At 34.9% G+C, this 19,159-nt stretch overlaps 1 protein-coding gene across 2 annotated transcripts in view; it reads left to right on the forward strand.

Annotated features, from left to right (window-relative positions):
- Positions 1 to 19,159, forward strand: part of mgl (low-density lipoprotein receptor-related protein megalin) — a 425,733-nt gene that overhangs the window by 395,892 nt on the left and 10,682 nt on the right. For both annotated transcript variants that reach the window (XM_089252561.1, XM_089252562.1), the window contains 3 exons: positions 381 to 551; positions 8,427 to 8,517; positions 11,117 to 11,231. In XM_089252561.1, coding sequence (XP_089108687.1) covers positions 381 to 551; positions 8,427 to 8,517; positions 11,117 to 11,231 — 377 coding nt within the window. The remainder of the gene's footprint in view (positions 1 to 380; positions 552 to 8,426; positions 8,518 to 11,116; positions 11,232 to 19,159) is intronic.

Raw genomic sequence — 19,159 nt, forward strand, 5'->3', positions numbered from 1 at the left:
TTTGCCATGTTTTTGGTCGAAAGAATTGTTGATTTTTATACTTGCATCTATACTGCATCTCGAAATCTTTAAAAAAAAATTATTTTTGACAAATGTCAATGCTTCCACAGTGTGAGAGGAAAAAAGTTTTCAATAGGAAAAAATTCTTATTGATTATAGCAGGGGTTTTCCAACTATGTGGTGCACCCTTTCTCAGGGATGCCGCTGCTGTGCCCGACAAATATTTCTCAGAGATTCTTTGTTGAACTGCTCTGGGGAGCCTCAGATAAGCATTGATAGTAATATTGATATAATAACCTTGATATAAGGGTAAGGGTCATTGCGGGTGGAAAAAGTTTGAGAACCCCTGGATTATAGTGTTGTTATCTTGTTTCTGATAGGATTTGAACTGCCAAAACCTCAACCATATCAATGTCCATGCAAAAATGGAGGTTTGTGCAAAGCAGGAATATCCAACACAGTGAAATGTCATTGCCCTGAAGATTTCAGTGGAGAACATTGTTCTGAATTTACTCCAAAAAGCAAGAGTCAACAAAGTGTTCATGCAAGCAGTGAGTATTTTTTATCTGAAAATATTAATGAAAAGCCATACTTTCACTTCTCATTTTACCTGTTTTTTTCCAGTAAAATATCAAAGAAATAAATTTAGAAATGGAAAAGCCAAACTGTCATATTAGTTTCATTAATACCAAGAAATGAATAAAATGTGAAATTGATTTAATGTGATTAACAATGCATAATAAGTAACATATATTGTTACATGACAAATAATCATGTGGTTGGTACACCCAGGGCACTGTAAAAATACAGAATGGTGCATAAAGAAGTATACGGTTTCAAGATTATGTAACAATTTATACAGTAGATATAATAATAAAGTTTATATCCTAGTACTGAGGGAGAGATGTATGCTATAATGTGCATGTCACTTGACTAGTCAGTTAAAATGGCAGTGTTTGCAGTGAGAAGGCATTTTGTGTTTCTGAATTGAGCAAAACAAAATCAGTAACTCTTATGCAACATTTTCAATTCAGTTCAAGAATAGAGCTACCACAATCTTTCTGCAACTACGACATCAATCAAAGCTTTAACATATCCAGAAAAGAGCCTTGAACTTTCTTTATGGACACAGTGCAGAATACATTTACCTTAGATTACTGATTCTCAAACTTCAGCTACCCATGAATTCTTTTCCTCAGACAACATTTGTCCACAGTTCTCCAGAAAATAATGGATAATGGTCTAATAAAGAACAGATTTAAAGAGCAAAACAGACCATGTAAATATTGACAGCTCATCATGAGACCCCCTAGAAATTGAGACACACACTTTGAGAAATACTGCCTTAGAATCTTGCATGTATTGCACTGTAAATCTGGCACGCTCTGTTTCCCCAAAAATTAGATATGTTGCTTGTTCACCTCACCACTATTGTGAAACATAGCTCCATTGGTGAAAACTAAGTGATCAACAAAATCATCATTTTCAAAATAGTTGCATTTTATCACAAAATTCAGTGCACTTTGTCTTATTGAGGTAAGTGAGATTTTGCAATGTCTTCATTTTATAATACGGCATAATTTTCAGCTTCTTTCTCAAATTTCTCCAGTTGATAACTGTGAAATCTACACTTCAAGACTCACCTTGTGTTATTTTTTACCTGGGCTTCATTGAATGGTGGTACAAATGCTATAAGTGGCTTCTTCCGATACACACAGTCATCCCAGACATTTTAGTTATTACAAACAGTCTGTGTCTTTAAAATTTTTGTCTTTCTAATTGAAGTTTTTTTTTCAAATCATGAACAAAATCTGTTGCCGTTACACATTCCATTTTGCTGAATTCAAGCATGCAAAATGCACTTTCCATCGCAGATGCTGCCATTTTGACTGACTATTCAAGTGATACATATGCTATCGAATGAATCACTTTTCTCAATAGCAAGAGATACAAACTTTATTAGTACATGTACTTAACAGATTATAGTTGTGTTCTGTATCTTCAACCGTTACTTTTTTACCATCTGGAAACTTCTTTTGAATTATCCTGTACTATCAGAATTTTTTTTTTCACAGTTTGAAATATTAATTTTTTATATTTTTTTAAAATAATGTTAAATATTCTTCGGTGTTGAATGAACTTGCATTTAAACTGCCTGTAAACATATTTTTTCTAGTAATTTGTTTCAGAAATATTGAGTTGTTATGCAATAGGTATCAATATTCATAAAACATTTTTTTTAAACATAACTTACTATTTAATTTAATCAGTTAAGTTTTTTTTATCATTCAGAGAATAAAAAAGTAATAAAATATTATTTTATTTATAATTTTGATGTATTATTTTTATTATTAAAAAACCTGCACTTGAGCAAGGGTAAGATTATTAATACCATCAACTTGGACAACTTTGCCACTTTCCTTCCTTCTCTCAACTGCTTTGTTAACTAATAATTTATGAAAATACTTAAAAACCATCATAAACCATTAGTCTTCATCTCTAGTTTCGCAATGTGTGGAAACATGACAATTTAATTATCGATTGGGAGAACCTTTCAGCTATAGGTCAATATGAAAGAGACATTCTTAAGTTGGTGCTCAATACTTTTTTGTATCATGTATCAGAAGCCACTACGGGTACTGCTATTTTGGATTTAGTTCTCACTAGTGCTGAGGATCTTGTTGAAAATGTTTTGGGGTTGTGGGGCAAGTTTTCTTCCAGTGATCGTGTCGTTAGTTTTTTCTGTAATTTTTGTTCTATTAAGGTTGATAACAAAAAACTGGTTCCTTGTTTTTGAAGAACTAACTTTGATGTTTTGAAAGAACGGTTGGCAGAAGTTTTCAAAAACCGGTTGGAATCAGTTGGGGTGGTAAGTCAATGGGAAGAATTTAGTATGAAACTGTGCTCTGTTTTATATGACATCATACCCTTTGTTCGAAAAAAGCTTGTTTGTACACCGCATCCCCTATGGTTCATGGAGCATGCGTAACCTTTATCTTAAAAAGAAAAGAGCATTCAGAGAGTATAAAAGTGGACGAGGTGACCTATCATTGTTTACTGATAAAAGAAGAGTGTTGAAGAAAGCGATAAGGGATAGTAAAAAGGAAGTTGAATCTAGGTTGGCAGATAACATTGGCTCTGACCCAAAATCTTTTTTTCGATACGTCAATAATGGATGTAAGGGGACAGTTGGCCCCCTCTCGATAGGAGCCTCTAGGTTAGAGAGCAATGTCGGCATGTGTAGTGCTTTCAATGACTTTCTCTTGTCAGTTTTTAATAGAGAAAATGATATTCAATGAACACGTGTTGCATGGGGTGATAAAATCCTCAATGAAATTCAAGTGGAAGACGTGGAGGTCCTAAATCTTCTACAAAATGTATGTGCAAGCTGAGCACTAGGACGAGATATCTATACCAGGGTCCTCAGGGAAAGTGCTAATGAATCGTCCAATGAGTTTGACGAGCTCCCTCTCGAAAATTTTGGAAATTATTATCAAAATAGGATTGGTGAAGTGGATAGATGAGAATATATATATAATGTATTGTCAGATAATCACCATGGGTACAGGAAGGGAAAGTCATGTGCAACTAACCTCCTTTGCTTCTATGATCACGTGACGAAGGCTTTGGGTGAGGGCAAAAATGTAGATGTTGTTTACCTTGATTTCCAGAAGGCATTCAATCGTGTCCACCATGGTAAACTCTTGAAGCATTTACATGAGATTGGAATTGGGGGCAACTTGCTGAATTGGATAGAATCGTGGTTAAGAGATAGGTCGCAACGAGTTATGGTGAACGGGGAATTCTCTGGTTGGACAGATGTCACAAGTGGAGTTCCTCAAGCAAGTGTCCTTGGCCCCATACTTTTTTCACTTTTTATCGATAAACTCGATCAGGGTATCGATGGGATCACTAGCAAATTCGTAGATGATGTGAAGCTAATGGGGGTAATCGGGAATGAAAGCGATAGGGAGTTGCTCCAGACCAAGTTAAACAGGATTGCAGCATGTGCAAATGAATGGAGCATGATGTTTAGCGTTGATAAGTGCATGGTCGCTCAGTTTGGTTTGAACAACCTACAGTTCTCTTACGAGTTGAATGGTGTCACTATCCCGGATGCAACTAGGGTCACCGATTTGGGAATTCTCATTGACGAGCGGCTTAGGTTTTCTGAACATTGTTCAGCGGTGGTCAAAAAAGGGAATAGAATGTTTGGTCTCATTTTCAAAAAGGTCTCTTCTCGTTCTTCTAAAGTCATTCTTCAGCTTTTTCGAGGCTTAGTTCGTCTGGGACTGGAGTATGCTGTAAGGTTTTGGAGACCATACCTACAGAGGGACATAGACTTGGTTGAAGGGGTGCAGAGAAGAGCTACACATGTCCTTATTGGCACACGGGACTTGGGTTATGAAGAGAGATTTCATTTTCTGAATGTGTTTATATTGGATGAAGCAGGTATCGAGGAAATATGATCATATGCTCTAAATTTTCAATGGGATGGATAAGATGGACCATGAACCTTCAGTACACCGCCAAACGATTGCTTTTACAAGGGGACACCAGTATCGAATGGTGAGGGACAATGCGAGGATATGGTGGTGCAGGGAATTTTTTTTCTACGGTTGTTAATAAATGAAATAGCTTACTCCCAGAGGTAGTAAATTGTAACACAATTGACATGTTTAAAAAGAAATACTATAAACATGTTGGGGTAAATCAAGAAGCTATCCATACTTAAGATAAGACAACCATAATATTCTTTATGAGTATTGTATAATATTTTATCATGCATATATATATTGTTTGTAATTGCATTTTGAATTGGGTTGCTGTATTTTTGAATTATAAGACATCCATATTTGTTATAGGCATCTTTTTCTCAGCCACCTTGCCTGTTGTGGCATTGTATTTGTATTGAGTACATATCTATAAGTTAAAAAATTAAAAAAGCGCTGGCAAAGTTACTGTGGGAATGGGGAAATTTTGCCAACTGCATTAAAATCAGTGGAAATCAATAAAAAAACACCTGAGAAAATATTTTTCAAACTATGAAAACACCTTACATATTAGCATCAACTATTTATTGTAAAGGAAGTTACAACAGAAATTTTCAAAAAATTAAAATTGGAAAGTTTAAAATTCACGGAGTTAAAAGAAAATATTTACATTTTTGGGTCAGAAAAGGTTAATTTGCCACTGTGAAACAATGAACACTTATTTCTCTTCTAAGGAGGGTCAATTATTTACACAGTGTCTTGTATATTTAGTAAAGCTTCATTAGGCGAATAAAAATACTTTTCCCTCTGTCAAGTTGTATGAATATATGCCACCATGAACTCCCAGTCTCCATAGAATTGACTAAGTTTACCAACAAAATATTTGCAATTTTTTCGTCAAAAACTTTGCCATAACAAACATTCCAAACTGTAGTTGTTTAAGAAACCATACCATCAGTCTCCTAGACCACATCGACATTCATCATTAAATGATGAACAAACATGATGTTTCTCTATGGTTGAATCATGTCCATCTTCACAGGAAATATTGAGACAGCAGGAGCCACTAATACCTGTCCAAGCTCTTCAGTAGGCTCTGCATCTTACTTGGGTTCTCATTCAGATGTGCCATTTAAAGAAATGCACAATTAGATTCATCACTGCTGTGATGGTCATTCTTCTAATTGTTCTTCCTTTTACAAGCCCCCATCTTCCAAATTTGATTCATTTTAGAGGTACTCTACTGCTTATTTCCTTATTAACTACAGCAGCGACAGCAAAAGTTGCACCTTACTACTCAAAGCACTCCCCAGCATGACCCAACCCTCATGGGTAAAGAGCTCAAATCCCAGAATGAACAAAGCTTGGACAAGGTCTTGAACAAGGTCTTGTCTGGTCTGACAGCAAAAGTTGCAGCATAGTATCATCATAATTTTGATATTCCATGGCTTTCTAACTTGGTTCTAATGCATCTGGGCATGTGAACAACCTCTAAAACAAATACAAAAATGCATGATTAAAAGAAAATGTATGGAAGAATTTGAGAAAATGGCAAAATTTTAGGTTGGCAAAGTTGTCCCATTTTTAACAAACTTCCTAGTACAACATTGCCAAGTTAATCTGTCAGCTGGTTATGATATAATGGCATATGCCATTGCACTGATTTTTAATCTAATTATTTCAATTTTTGAAAACTAATTAGTAATTATCTCAATCATCGTAAATCTTTTTTGTTATGATTTAAAAAAACAGTTAAGAACACGAGGAAGTCAGTTTCAATGTATTCATAAATTATTAAACCTAAATGTAACATAAAATTTACATTTAAAAGTGATTCTGAAAGAGGATTATATGTTGTATTAAGCAAAACAATTCATTTTTACTTACATTTAAATGAATTTGCAGGGTGAGACACTTTTGTAGACTACCAAAAATGTCTATTCTAAAAGTGGAAAACATGAACTCTCTCTCTCTCTCTGATAAAGACCTGTAAACAACTGGTGAGGCTCAAAACATGTGAAAAGGTCTGATTATCATTAAATGTCTTCTGTGTGATGGAAATATTGGTGCCTCCATTAGTTGGTTCAGGAACTTGGCAGGGCACCAAACATCATTATCAAAAACTGGTAAAGTTGTCCCGGTTGATGGCAATTTTAAATGGTCTTCAAGGTGCCCATAACTACTTACTTTCCACCACTAAAAAGTAGCCATTGTCATGAAATTTACCATTGGAACTTTTGTATAAATTTTATAGAAGCTCATTTGAAATTTATGCAGCCATATAGTTGCTCAAAATGTTACTTTTTGTTAGAAACTGTAGAATTCAAATACATACATAAAAAACCATAAAAGAAGCAGCTTATCTTCTAGAAATTTTTACATTCTTCTTCTTTGTCATATTTGGAACCAGTGTCACCTGAAAATATAATTTTGAAAAGCAATTTTACTCCTCTTTAAACTTTTAAGAGATATTTTTTTTATCAGTGAGAAATAACTCTATTGAAAAAATAAAAATATTTAAAATTTGAAGGAGTATTTTCACTCCTAAATGAAATTAGGAGTAGAATTGAATTTTGGTGCTTATCACACATCTGGATGCGCATTGGCAAACACTGTTTGGAACTATAACAGTTTTTCTTAATTAGCTGAAATGAACAGAGAGAAAACATATACAATGCAAATATAAAGGCAACAACAGACAAAATGCCCAATGATGTGGCTGAAAAAAGATGCCTATGAGAAAAATGGGTGTCAAATACATATCTAAACTATATCAAAAATACAGTATCCCAATAAGAGCAATAAAAAACTAATAATTATGATAGATAGCCATAATTTTTTTATGGGCAGTATATGTATGTCTCATCTAAATATGAATAGCTTCTCGATTTATCCCAATATGCTTATCGTATTTCTTTTTAAATGTGTCAATCGTGTTAGAATTCACAAGCCCCCCCCCCCAGAGGTAAGCTATTTCATTCATTCACAACCCTATCAGAGAATACTTCAGTCAGCTTTTTTTAAACCCCAACAAACACTTTTTCTTTCTTCCCAAATGCAAAAAGAGAGAAAAGAAATGTTTCATGTGTTGAAGAAAACTAGTTAGTTTTTATGATAAAAATATTTTCAACAGATATATTCAAATCTATTCTTATTTTGAAAAAAAAGACAGTTTTACTTGCTTAACAACACCTTTAGATCATCCCCAAGATATAATAACATTTACGTAATTTAAAAAAATAATAAAACAGTAAAAAAAATCACTTCACCTATTTCATTTCAAATTTCTATAATAATTTACTCAATGAAATTAATCAGAACTCAGCTTCTTTACCAACCTTTAAGAAAATCTTTAAAAAATACCTCTTTAATATCACTGACATAGAATGATTCTATTAGGATATTCACCTCATCATCCCCTTCATTTGAATTTTTTTCTTTGTCTAAAATTCACACGTCCCTCTTGTTAAGTTAATTCCAGTCACCTTCATAACTAATTTGTTTTTAATTTCTAAGCTTAAGCCTTTTATCTTAATTAAGCTTTTTTTCTTAATTATTATTACTTTTTTTTATTCCAGCAGAAATTCATATTAAGGATAAATGTAATTCATTGATATTGTTCTCACTGCAACTGCCACCAACAGCTATATGTACAGTATTTTGAGTTCTCCCCTCCCCTTTCATTTATTGTATAGAATCATTATTATTTGTTATAATTTTGTGCTGAATTTTCTGTAAATATATACTCTACAATGTTGTGACTGCCATTATGTGCCAAGTCAGCTTCTTAGAAATTCCCCCCCCCCCTCCGTTTTTTGTATAAAATTGTGTTTTCTTAAAGAATAAAATGTGTCAATTGTTGATTGTATGTGTGAAAGTAAAAAATAAATACCTGGAAATATGTTGTTTAGCATGAATTGTTTTATTTTTCAGGTATAGCGGGTATAGTCATTCCAATTCTGATTGTACTTTTAGTTCTGGTAACTGCACTGGCTCTGTTATATTTCATAAAGAGGAAACATCTGTAAGTATCTTTCTCATTTTATACTCATTGCTTCGAATTTTTGTGCATTTCTGGATTCTTTCTCTATGTCCTTTGCTCATATTATATGTGCAGTAATGTACAGTTTGATTATCAGATTAAAACTCACAATGTATGGGCACCAATGGCTGGCCATATTTCATTGAGATGAAAATCAAAAATTCAGCCCATTGGACCCAAATCAGATAAAATTACTTATCTTCACTGCAGTGCAGACTAAATTACGCCAAGGAAAAGTAGTTAGACTCGAAAACAAATCTATTTATAGCCAAGGCCACATCATCTTATTTTGCTTTGTGGAATAAAATTGTATCACTGAGAAATTTTATTTTCTGGATATTATGCCGAAAACAAATATTTGAAAAGAAAAGTGATTTGTCTCCTCCAGGAATCGAACCAGGTCCCCTTGCATACCGGTGAAGTGCATCCAGAACATTTAATTTCTCAGTATATTTTGGGCCAAAAATACCATCTCTTAATACAAAACGTCACCTGGGGCGAAAATTACTGTAGTTAAGGGGGGGGGGGGGCTGCAATGTCTTCACTCAGTGCTTCATGCTAATAATGCATATGATAAGGAATTGAAAAGTGTGTTTCTGGTGTATTGGTTATCCCACTCTTGCCCGGTATGCAAGGGGACCCTGGTTTGATTCCCGAAGGAAACAAATCACTTTTCTTTCAAATATTAGTTTTGGCTTAACAGCCAGAAAATTCAATTTCACTGTATTTTGGGCCGAGTCATACCATGTGGCATCTTCATTTTCATCTTCAACTGTGTTGTCATCACCATTTTCACTTTCAAAGAGGATGCCGTTTTCAGTTCTGTCCATTGTGTTACTGATATAACACGTTTTAAAGGATTTAATAATGATTTTTCAGAGGAAACAGAATTCTGTGCCTCATGAACCCACTGGCACACTAGGCCAATGTCAGGTTTCTTTAAAGCACCGCTTTTTGTTATTTCTTTATCTTTGGAACTCATCCATTCAATCCATAAATTGCTTAAATAATCTTAAAAATACTTATTTATGCTCACATGTAAAGGCTGTAAAATCAGTGTTAGTCCACTGGGCATCAAAGCCAAAGACGTTTTTGATTTTTTGCTTTAGCTTTAACATCATCGGTTCTGTGGGGTTTGAGCATAGTTACAAAAATGACTACTGATTAGTTACACATCTATAGCTACAAAATTACTCTACTGATCAGTGATGCATCTATAGCTACAAAATTACTCTACTGATTAGTGATGCATCTATAGCTACAAAATTACTCTACTGATCAGTGATGCATCTATAGCTACAAAATTACTCTACTGATTAGTAACATCATCTAAAGTAGACTAATGGCATTGCAAATCTTCAAGCTAGCCATGCTGTACCATGTAACTATATGATGTGGTAAGAGGGGAGGGTTGATATTTTCTCCTAAAAAACTGACCTGTGTATAAGCTGACCTCCTCCTTAAATTAGGGAACAAATTTTTGCAACAAAAAAACTTGCCTTGCACACAAGTATATACGGTAATTACTTTGCAATATTGGTCATGCAATTTTTTTTTTTGTTTTTTGTATCACAAATCACAAAGAGGTAGCAGTTTCAATTTTACTGAAAAACAAAAGTGTTCTAGGATGAACTAAAAACCATTCTTCCTCTCTGTGAAACAACAAGCTGTATACAACTGTTTATGTCAGCTTTCCTCAAAAAAAAAAATCACATAAAGAGAACTATGAAAAAGGCAAATACATGGAAAGATACTAAATTCTTAGTACGATACAAATTTTCTAAAAAATCTTGTATTTTTTTGTAATTTTCCTTTTTCATTGTTCTTTTTGTATGATTATTATCAAGCAAAGGGTTATTTACTCTTTCAACAAAGAAAATGACAACCCTAAAAAATATTTATTTTTCTTATTTAGCATGTGTCTCATTTATTAGTGCATATCTTCGTCTCTGTGCAAACATGCCTCAGTTATAGTGACAGACTTGCATTGCAAGGGCACTGGTTCAAACCCTACAGGCAATGCAGTGTGGTGGTTGGCTGAGGTTTATTCTCTGTGGTTCCCAACTTCCAGGCAAGAATGTGAGCCCACCTCCCTGTAAAAAAGTCTCACCACAGAGCACACCAGACGCACAACACTACAAATATTCAACTATTGCGTTTCACTAATAGTTTGAAAAATAAGATGATTGCACTAAAATTCAAGTACAACACTATATACGTACTCAGACTGTTAGGTACACATGCACATTTTTGGCACAAACTCATTCAGCAATAAATTGACCATGACAATAGACTCAAGTTGTGCTTACTTGGAAAGAAAGAAAGTGCATGTCCTCACCCTAATTTAAATTTTCTGTGTACTTAAATCTTTTAGGAGAATTGAAGGTGTTAGTTGTGACATGAAATCAGGGATTAATAAATTGGTAGTTAACTGTGCTGTTGCAAACCATTACGTGAAATTAAATTTTTATCTGTGGGTTTTATTAAGCTACATTAAAGAAAATACTGGGTGTGTTGATTCAGTTACTTATATACTAGAAATGAATGTAGCAAACTTTTTGAAGAAAAGCATTTTTTTTAGGAATACTAGTGGTCTTGGTGGTAGCAGCCAAAGTGTATCATTCAGAAGCGGTACAAATGTAGAATTTTCACCAACATTTATTGGCAGAAACGGACCAGCAGATAATATAGCTGAGGTGAGAGAGGCTTTGCTCTTTATTTATTTCTAGTATTTAAATGTGTTGTAAGTTGTTGTGAATAAGATACTGGGGTGTATAAGCTGCATCTTGAAAAATTGCTGAAAGAAATTTTTTTGGATATGTTCATTCAACTTTTTTCTGGGTAGATCCACTAACAAATAATCTGAACATTAGTTACGTATAGTGGAATGAAGGGAAATATTCCATCTTTGCTATTTCACCATACATCCGGGTGTCTACCAACACTGGAAAGTCACAAAGTCCTAAAAAATCACAAAATTTGAGTGAGGTCAAAGATTTTTTTGATTCTCCAGAGACTTTTTTTTCAATTTTTTCCCTAAAATCTAGGCTATGGAGAAGCTGTGACATTCAATATTTCTTTTCTTCTCTCTCAGGTTTTATTCATTCTTTTTTTTTTGCCCAGAGAGATGGATGGGTGAGTAGCAAACAGGTGAAAGGACACAATTTTTTTCCCCCACGAAGGATAAAATTTGTTTTTTAATTATCATTTTTTTTAATTTTTTGATCGCATTGATCTTTACCGACTAGCTGTAGTGAACGACAAAATTGTATAGTATATGCATGCGGCAGAATGAGAGTGTTCAAGAGAAGACAGACTTGAGACTTGTTCACCATTAACTGTGTTGCGACACAAAATTTAGGCTGAATTTAAAAGAGTACCACAGCATTTTCAAAAGTGTGCGTCATGGCTCCTAGGAGTGTTGTGGCGAGCTGAAATATTGATTTGTGCACCTATTTATGCTTTAAAGTTGTTGTTTTATATGGTGAAAATATCTGCCAAACTTTTTGGGAAGCCACCAATGAACCATGAATTATGCAAGAGAGGTAGCTGACAAAAGAGAATCATTGGAATACGGTGAAAAGCTTGCAATATAGACAGACACCTAGACATGACGATAGAGCAAATAACAAGCCTCTAATATTGGACTTCGAAAAATGTGAATAGTAAAAGAAACACGTGAAATCCATCCTTCAGAAAGGCCCTTGGTTGGTCTAGTGCAGTGTTTCTCAACCGCCGGGCCCCGACATCCAAAAAACCAAGCCGTGAGTGGTTTATTGTTTCATTTTTACCCATTTATTTCCCATTACTCTTGTCTATGCCCAGGCCTTCAAAGAAAAAAAAATAAATCAACCGTGCTGCGGGGTTCCAAAAGTTGAGAACCCCTGGTCTAGTGGCCCCACATGCTGTAGTAGGGCCCCCTGAGCGGAGATATTTGGCAGGCTCAGACCAAATTTTTCACAGGCCCCTATATAGTGAATTTATAGTGTGAAAAACAAAAATATGAATTATCTCGTTTAGGGTCCCCGGGATGGAACCCTCTCAGCCCCCCACTGTGCTTCCCTCCTAATTGGAAAATCTGCCAGACTATGTTTGTACCCTTACACTATGATTTCGGCTCTCGTATATAAGAAACGAGATTCTTCTAATTTGTTTATTTCATCTGCGGCAATATGTTTTGTCTGTGTGCGGTAATGCAATCAGTAAAGAAATGGGCTCATTCGTACACATTCTATTTAAACAGTGTTTTTTCTGATGCACATCTCTGTCTGGCGATTCCAACGCCGAACTGCTGATTTTGACAGTTGGTGCCGATCAGTGAACCGACTGAACAAAATGCTTGATCAATTACACCTTGCTGCATTCAACGTCATTCAGATTTTTTGCGCTGCTTTGAGCCCACTATTGCTATGCATTGCAGTGCAACATGGCTTAATATCAATCGATACTGTGTTCAGTAGTTTTACATTCGCAGGACGCGTTTTCAACGAGAGCATAGGTGCTCCCACGGCGATTGCTTCGGAAAGTTTTGTTGTATGTGATGAAGAAACTAAGATACGGCAAAAACATTGATGAGGGGTGGGGATCTAGGGTTTGCCAGATGTCTGTATATACAACCCACAAGGGTGTATGTAGGAGTGGATTGCATTGAATATTCGTGATCTATTGAGGGCTTAGGCGATCTAGCCAAGTTTGTTGAAGCCGTGGGTAGGGATACAGGGGGGAGGTCAATAAAGAAGATCATCATCCCCCCCCCCCATTAAAAAAATTATTGGCTTAGGCAGAAGAGCAGAAGGTGAACATTAGTCCCCCCTCCTTGTTAGGGAAGCAACCTGCATCCACTTATGCTCTTGCCCAAGGGGGCTTATGTGGCTTGAGCCTTTAAAGTCCAATTTCTATGGGCCGTTGTATTTAAATCAACTTTACATTTAAACGTTTTTAAAAATTAGTTTTTTTTGTAAATTCACTGATGTTCCCTTTTTCATTAAGACCCTCTATTTTATTAGCCCAAACCCCCTAGGTGGTCGTTACTCACAGTTCGGGAACCACTGATATAAGAAAACAGTCCAGCATGAATCATTCTGTCAAATGCAGGGCTCCCAGTAGTCCTACTTTTTTGATAAAAGGTCCCACTTTTGTCCTACTTTCTAGTTCTTGTCCTACTTTTACTACTTTTTTAATGAAATCCTATCAACAAAATTCCTATTATTAATTTTAATTGAAGAGAGAATCATGGACATAATACCAAATAATACAAATGTAGTAGATTGCAATTAATGATTCTGCCAAAACAGAATTTGTATTGTTTCTAAGTTTATTTGGGGGTGGGATGTATGTGGACATAGGCGTACCCAGAATTTTCTCGAGAGGGGTTTTCAGATTTTTTCCCTTCAGGGGGGTTACGATTTTTCCTGCAAAATAATACTATAATCTTGGCTAGGGGGGTTAGAACCCCAAAACCCCCTTTGCATATGGCAATGTATGTGGATCATTTGGTGGTTTAGTAATTTTTCATTTGCTTAGTTTGAGGGTTCTAGTAGAATAGTCGTTAAAAACTTCTGCCTGGTAGAAAAAAATAATTTTGTATTTACTATTTCATGGTCATAGACAGTAACTAACATTCATCATTCAAAATTATGGTGCAAATTTTGTGTACAGGTGAAACAACAGTTTGCATAACAAAGAAGTTGGGTAAATAGACCTATTCTAGGTTTTATGGCTGATGATTCCAATAGCATTCAATCGTCTTCTGTATTTTTAAGGCATGCAGAGGCATATACAATATTTACAATGCTCAAGTAGAGCTAGAAATGAAAGTTCTTCATTTGTCAAAATGATTATATTACTTTACTGCACACCAACTCCTGTCATATATTGCCATACGGCAATTTCCAACCAGGGAAGTTGGGTGCGAAATGAAGGCACCATCTATCAGTAGTGTACAATGGCCAAATTTCCATGTTATGCAATTATCATATTGTGGAAGTCTGCCTGCTCTCTTTGCAGACTGTTCAAATTAGTGACTGGGTCGCATTTGCACCTCAAAGTTGGAAAACTGCAGAAAACTAACTTTGACAAACATTATCATGCAGCCTGCAGTGTTCAAACCTTGATCCTTGCTTTTAGGAAACAGCACTATGTCCACATGACTGCACAGCAGCTATGCTGTTTTGGCTAAGCAGATAGAAAGAAAAATGTGTAATTGCATAATTTCTAGAATATTCCTTTAGCAAGTGCTCAAATACAAATACAAACACAAAGGCTAAAACAGGCAAATTGTCCAACAAGGTGGCTGAAAACAGATACCTATAAAAGATATGGATATCAAATATAACTAAAATACAGCAGCCTAATGTAAAAACATGCATCACAAAAGAAAAAACTAATAATTAATACTATATAATACACTTCCTATAAAAAAATTATGCATGTCTTACCTAAATATGGAAAGCTTCTCGATTTATCCCACTATATTTATCATACTTGTTTTTAAACGTGTCACTTGTGCTAGAATTAATTCATGACGTAGGAAGTAAGCTATTCCATTTATTAACAACCCTATTATAGAAAAACTCCCTGAGGCACCACAACCTGGAATTGGGCCTTATTAAACAATACTGGTGTCCCCTTGTTGAAGCAGTTGATTTACTGTGCATTAATAACTGATGGTCCATCCTATCCACCCTGTTGAAAATTTCAAACACTCCCTTCCCCCAACACCTGCATTCTTCCAATGCAAACATATTCAAGAAATCAAATCTTTCTCCATAGCTCAATGTTAGTGTGCTAACAAGAGCATGTGTAGCTCTTCTCTGCACCCCCTCAACCAAGTCTATGTTCCTCTGTAACTATGGTCTCCAAAACCTTACACATATTCCAGTACAGCGCACAAACTAAGCCTCGAAAAAGTGAAAAAATTACTTTAGGAGAACGCAAAGAGACTGTTTTAAGCCCAAAACCAAGCATTGTATTTGCTTTCTTGACCACTGCTGAACAATGCTAAAAAAACCAAGCCACTCATCAATGAGAATTTCTGAATTGGTGACCCTAGTTGCATCTGGGATAGTAATACCATTAAACTCGTAAGTGAAATGTAGGCTGCTTGAACCAAAGAGAGCCACCATGCACTACACTAAAGGTCATGCTCTCATGCTCCATTCATTAGCCTCAAATGTAAACAACTTTTTTGCAAGTACTTGCAATTACCTTACTCAGCTTGTTGCGGCTACCTATATTCCACAGTCAACTTCCTTTCATGTCCAGTTTTCCTCAGAACGGACAATAGGTTCCATAGACATAATAGAAAAACCACACCTATTCTGCAGCCACTCTGTGTGCAGTTAGCGAATAACCTGTCCACGATCACTTCCTTATAGATAAGAGTTGAAAAACCCAATTTTTACGCCCCTCCCTTTTTTAATACATTAACTATTCATCTTGCCAATTAATTTCTTTTTCCCCTTTTCAAAAGTTTGAAGCTAATAAAATATGTTTTTCTGATTAAAATGTTTTATGAATATATTGAAACTGACTTCATAATGTTCTTAACTGCGTTTTTAATTCATCAAAAAAAATTATAATAATTGAAGTAATTACTAATTTTCAAAAATTGAAATAATTAGACTTAAAATCGGCACAACATCTTATGCTGTCATAGCCAGATGACTGGTTAAGAGCTGATATAGTTCTCTTTTTGTAAGCTTTTTTATAACTTTATAATCTTTATACAGCAGCATAAATACCTTTTTGGATAAATCAGATTTTCTGTTCTTGTTTGACACTATCAGGTTGGAAACATTTGTAAATAGGATGACAAGGGCCAATGCTATGCAGTTGCTCCTAGCTGATAAGACAGTTCCTTAAGTTCAGGGTGACAGGGTAAACAAGATAAATAACCTATGATCTTTACTGAATAAGTAACTAAACTGCTGCTGAATCATACCGATTACTTCGAGAAGCTTATGGTGAACATGCTCCATCGCAAGATACGTGTGAACGATGGTTTCGGCATTTCAAAAGTGGTGACTTTGATGTTGCAGACATGGAAGGAACATGGAAAACTGCCAAAAAAATACAAAGATGTGGAATTTCAAGCATTGTTGGACGGCGATGATACGCAAACACAAAAACAACTCGCAGAGCAATTGGGCGTTAGTCAACAAGCTTTTTCCAATGGCCTACGAGAAATGAGAAATTCCCATCTCTCTGGATGTTATCCCATTTCATCTGAATCTTTCAGCAGTTTTCTTCAAATGAAAACAAAAAATTTATGCTGTCCGCAAATGCTCTTTGTTCGGTATAAATTTCAACATATTGAACACAACAACACAACACTATACATACACTTTTCCAATTTATCATTCGTGCACGTCTGACACTTGTTGATGACACAACAAAATGGTGCAGTGTCAAATCTTTATAGCACAAACTGCATTGGTGCACCATCTATTGTTTGAAATCCGCATTTCATAATTGTACACCTGGTAAAGTGGCTGAAAGAATAACAACACCAATTACAAAAGAAACAACATCTTTTAAACTGAAATGTCACTATTTATGGAATAATTATTTATGTTTTTAGTGATGCATTGAAAAACTCCACACCAATAGTTGATTTAGTTAACAAAAACACAAATCTGATTTGGTGAAAAATTAGGTCGCTAAGAGAAATATAGAAGCATACTTGTGAACAACTTTCAAACAAAAAAAGACCAAAATTTTAATAAATTTATGGAAAAAAACTTTGAAAATGTGTAGTTATTAAATTAAGTAAGAATCACAAATAAAGACAAATATTGTCGAAAAATATGCAAGACCTAAAACGTAATGCTGAGAAATACAGGCTTTGATGAATTTTAATCAGCTTTTGAACTTGTGTATCGCATAATCATTATTGAAAAATCATTGAAGGTGACTGCAGCCGGGGAGGGGGGGGGGAAATCCTGGCTTTTTTCTCATTTTCATTTAATTTTTCCACCGACAAAGGGGCTATAGTAGCCCAAAAACAGCTGTCTGGCATTCTTTCCCATATATTTTTAGTGAACATCGTTGGATTTTTGTGTTCTACATTACTAAAAAGGTAATTCCATTATATTTTAAGAATATTACTTTTGACTGGTCACGCAAATTATAAGCAATTGCTGTTATTCTTTTGGCCCCAATGTGTCTCGATCCAAAAATATCATGAAATGCTTACAGATATTTAAGACAGATATATTCTGCAGATTTATCACCCATTCCTTAACCAAGGAACCGTCTCTGAAAGACTTGGAATGGTTCGCAAATATGTGGCTGATTTCATGTTTGCAGAGATTCTCTACCATTTTTTTAGATAAAAATTCTTCATATTTTTCAATAACAAAATTATTTATTAGTTTTTTTAAATTCAAGAAAACAATATTTTTAATCCTTGTTGGGGTGTCACTAGTTTCTTTTGGGGGCTACATGTGGCCTGTGAGTTAGACACCCCTGGTTTACCTTATGCCTCCTCTCTCTCTAAGCTTGTCCTCAGAAATAAAAGGGGCAGTAAATGGTAGTTTCCTCAGGTTCCGTTTGTCTGTGGTATTTTATTGAGCTACCAAGATGAAATATTGTAATAGTATTGCAATATTATAGTATAAGCACAATAGTATTGCTCATGATTTCTAAAATGTGTGTCACAAACCAGTCTGTGAAATAGTTAATTATGTTAACCTTCTCAAATCATGGAGATGTCTCTTATTATTAGATAATAATGAGCGGTTCTTCAAACTAATCACACAAAAACAAAATTTCATGAAAGGAATTTGACTGAGTGCGGAAACTGGTGGTAGTCTCAATATAGGTACCCATTTACTTCAAGCAAAGCTAATTGCAGCATCAGCTGCCTGCAAACTTTTTCAAGGATGGGATTGACTGTCCTCTCTCCCAATGTGATAAATGACTATCGATAAAAATTATCCTAAAATTTCAGCATCTATTTTATTTGTCATTACTAAAATATGTTCATTAAGGAGCTCTGGTAAGTTTTGTTTGAGTGTTTCATCTCTAAATTTGTCTCATTTACATCAAATCCAACATATTTTGTCAATTTTAATTATATTGTTGTATTTTTAAAAGTCAACTTCTCAAAATTTTATTATAGCAAAATTGTATAAAGTGAGAACCTTTAAAGCTAGGGATATCTGTAGCTGTTTTTTTATAGTAAATTCAAAGTTTATGTCAGCTGCCTTCACAAAAAATTATGCATGCATCTCCCCAGGCACATAAAAACAAGGCAATTTGCTATTGGAACTCCATTGCTATTCAGAAACAATTAAAATGTGAATCAAAAATATATATATATACATATAATTACAGTTTTTGGAGATGACTATTTTTATACACTCAGAAACTTTAGAGTAACTCATATACAGGGTGATTCAAAAAAGATGGGGAAAATGTTAAGAGGTGATAGTACACACCAATGCAAACAATTGTCATCAAAGAATGCATGGTCTAACGTGAGCGCGTTTGCGTTACGCAACAGCATTCCTGTTGAAATTTATCAGGAGAAAAACAACACCATGCATGCAAATGTAATCTGGGAAAGAAGAAACTGTATGTAAATCTGCATCACAGTGAATAAAAGGTGTGGACATCATCC

Source organism: Pholcus phalangioides, unplaced genomic scaffold (genome assembly GCF_987345545.1).
Source record: "Pholcus phalangioides strain wild (caught in Gottingen) unplaced genomic scaffold, Ppha-v1.0 ptg000029l_1, whole genome shotgun sequence".
Lineage (NCBI taxonomy): Eukaryota > Metazoa > Arthropoda > Arachnida > Araneae > Pholcidae > Pholcus > Pholcus phalangioides.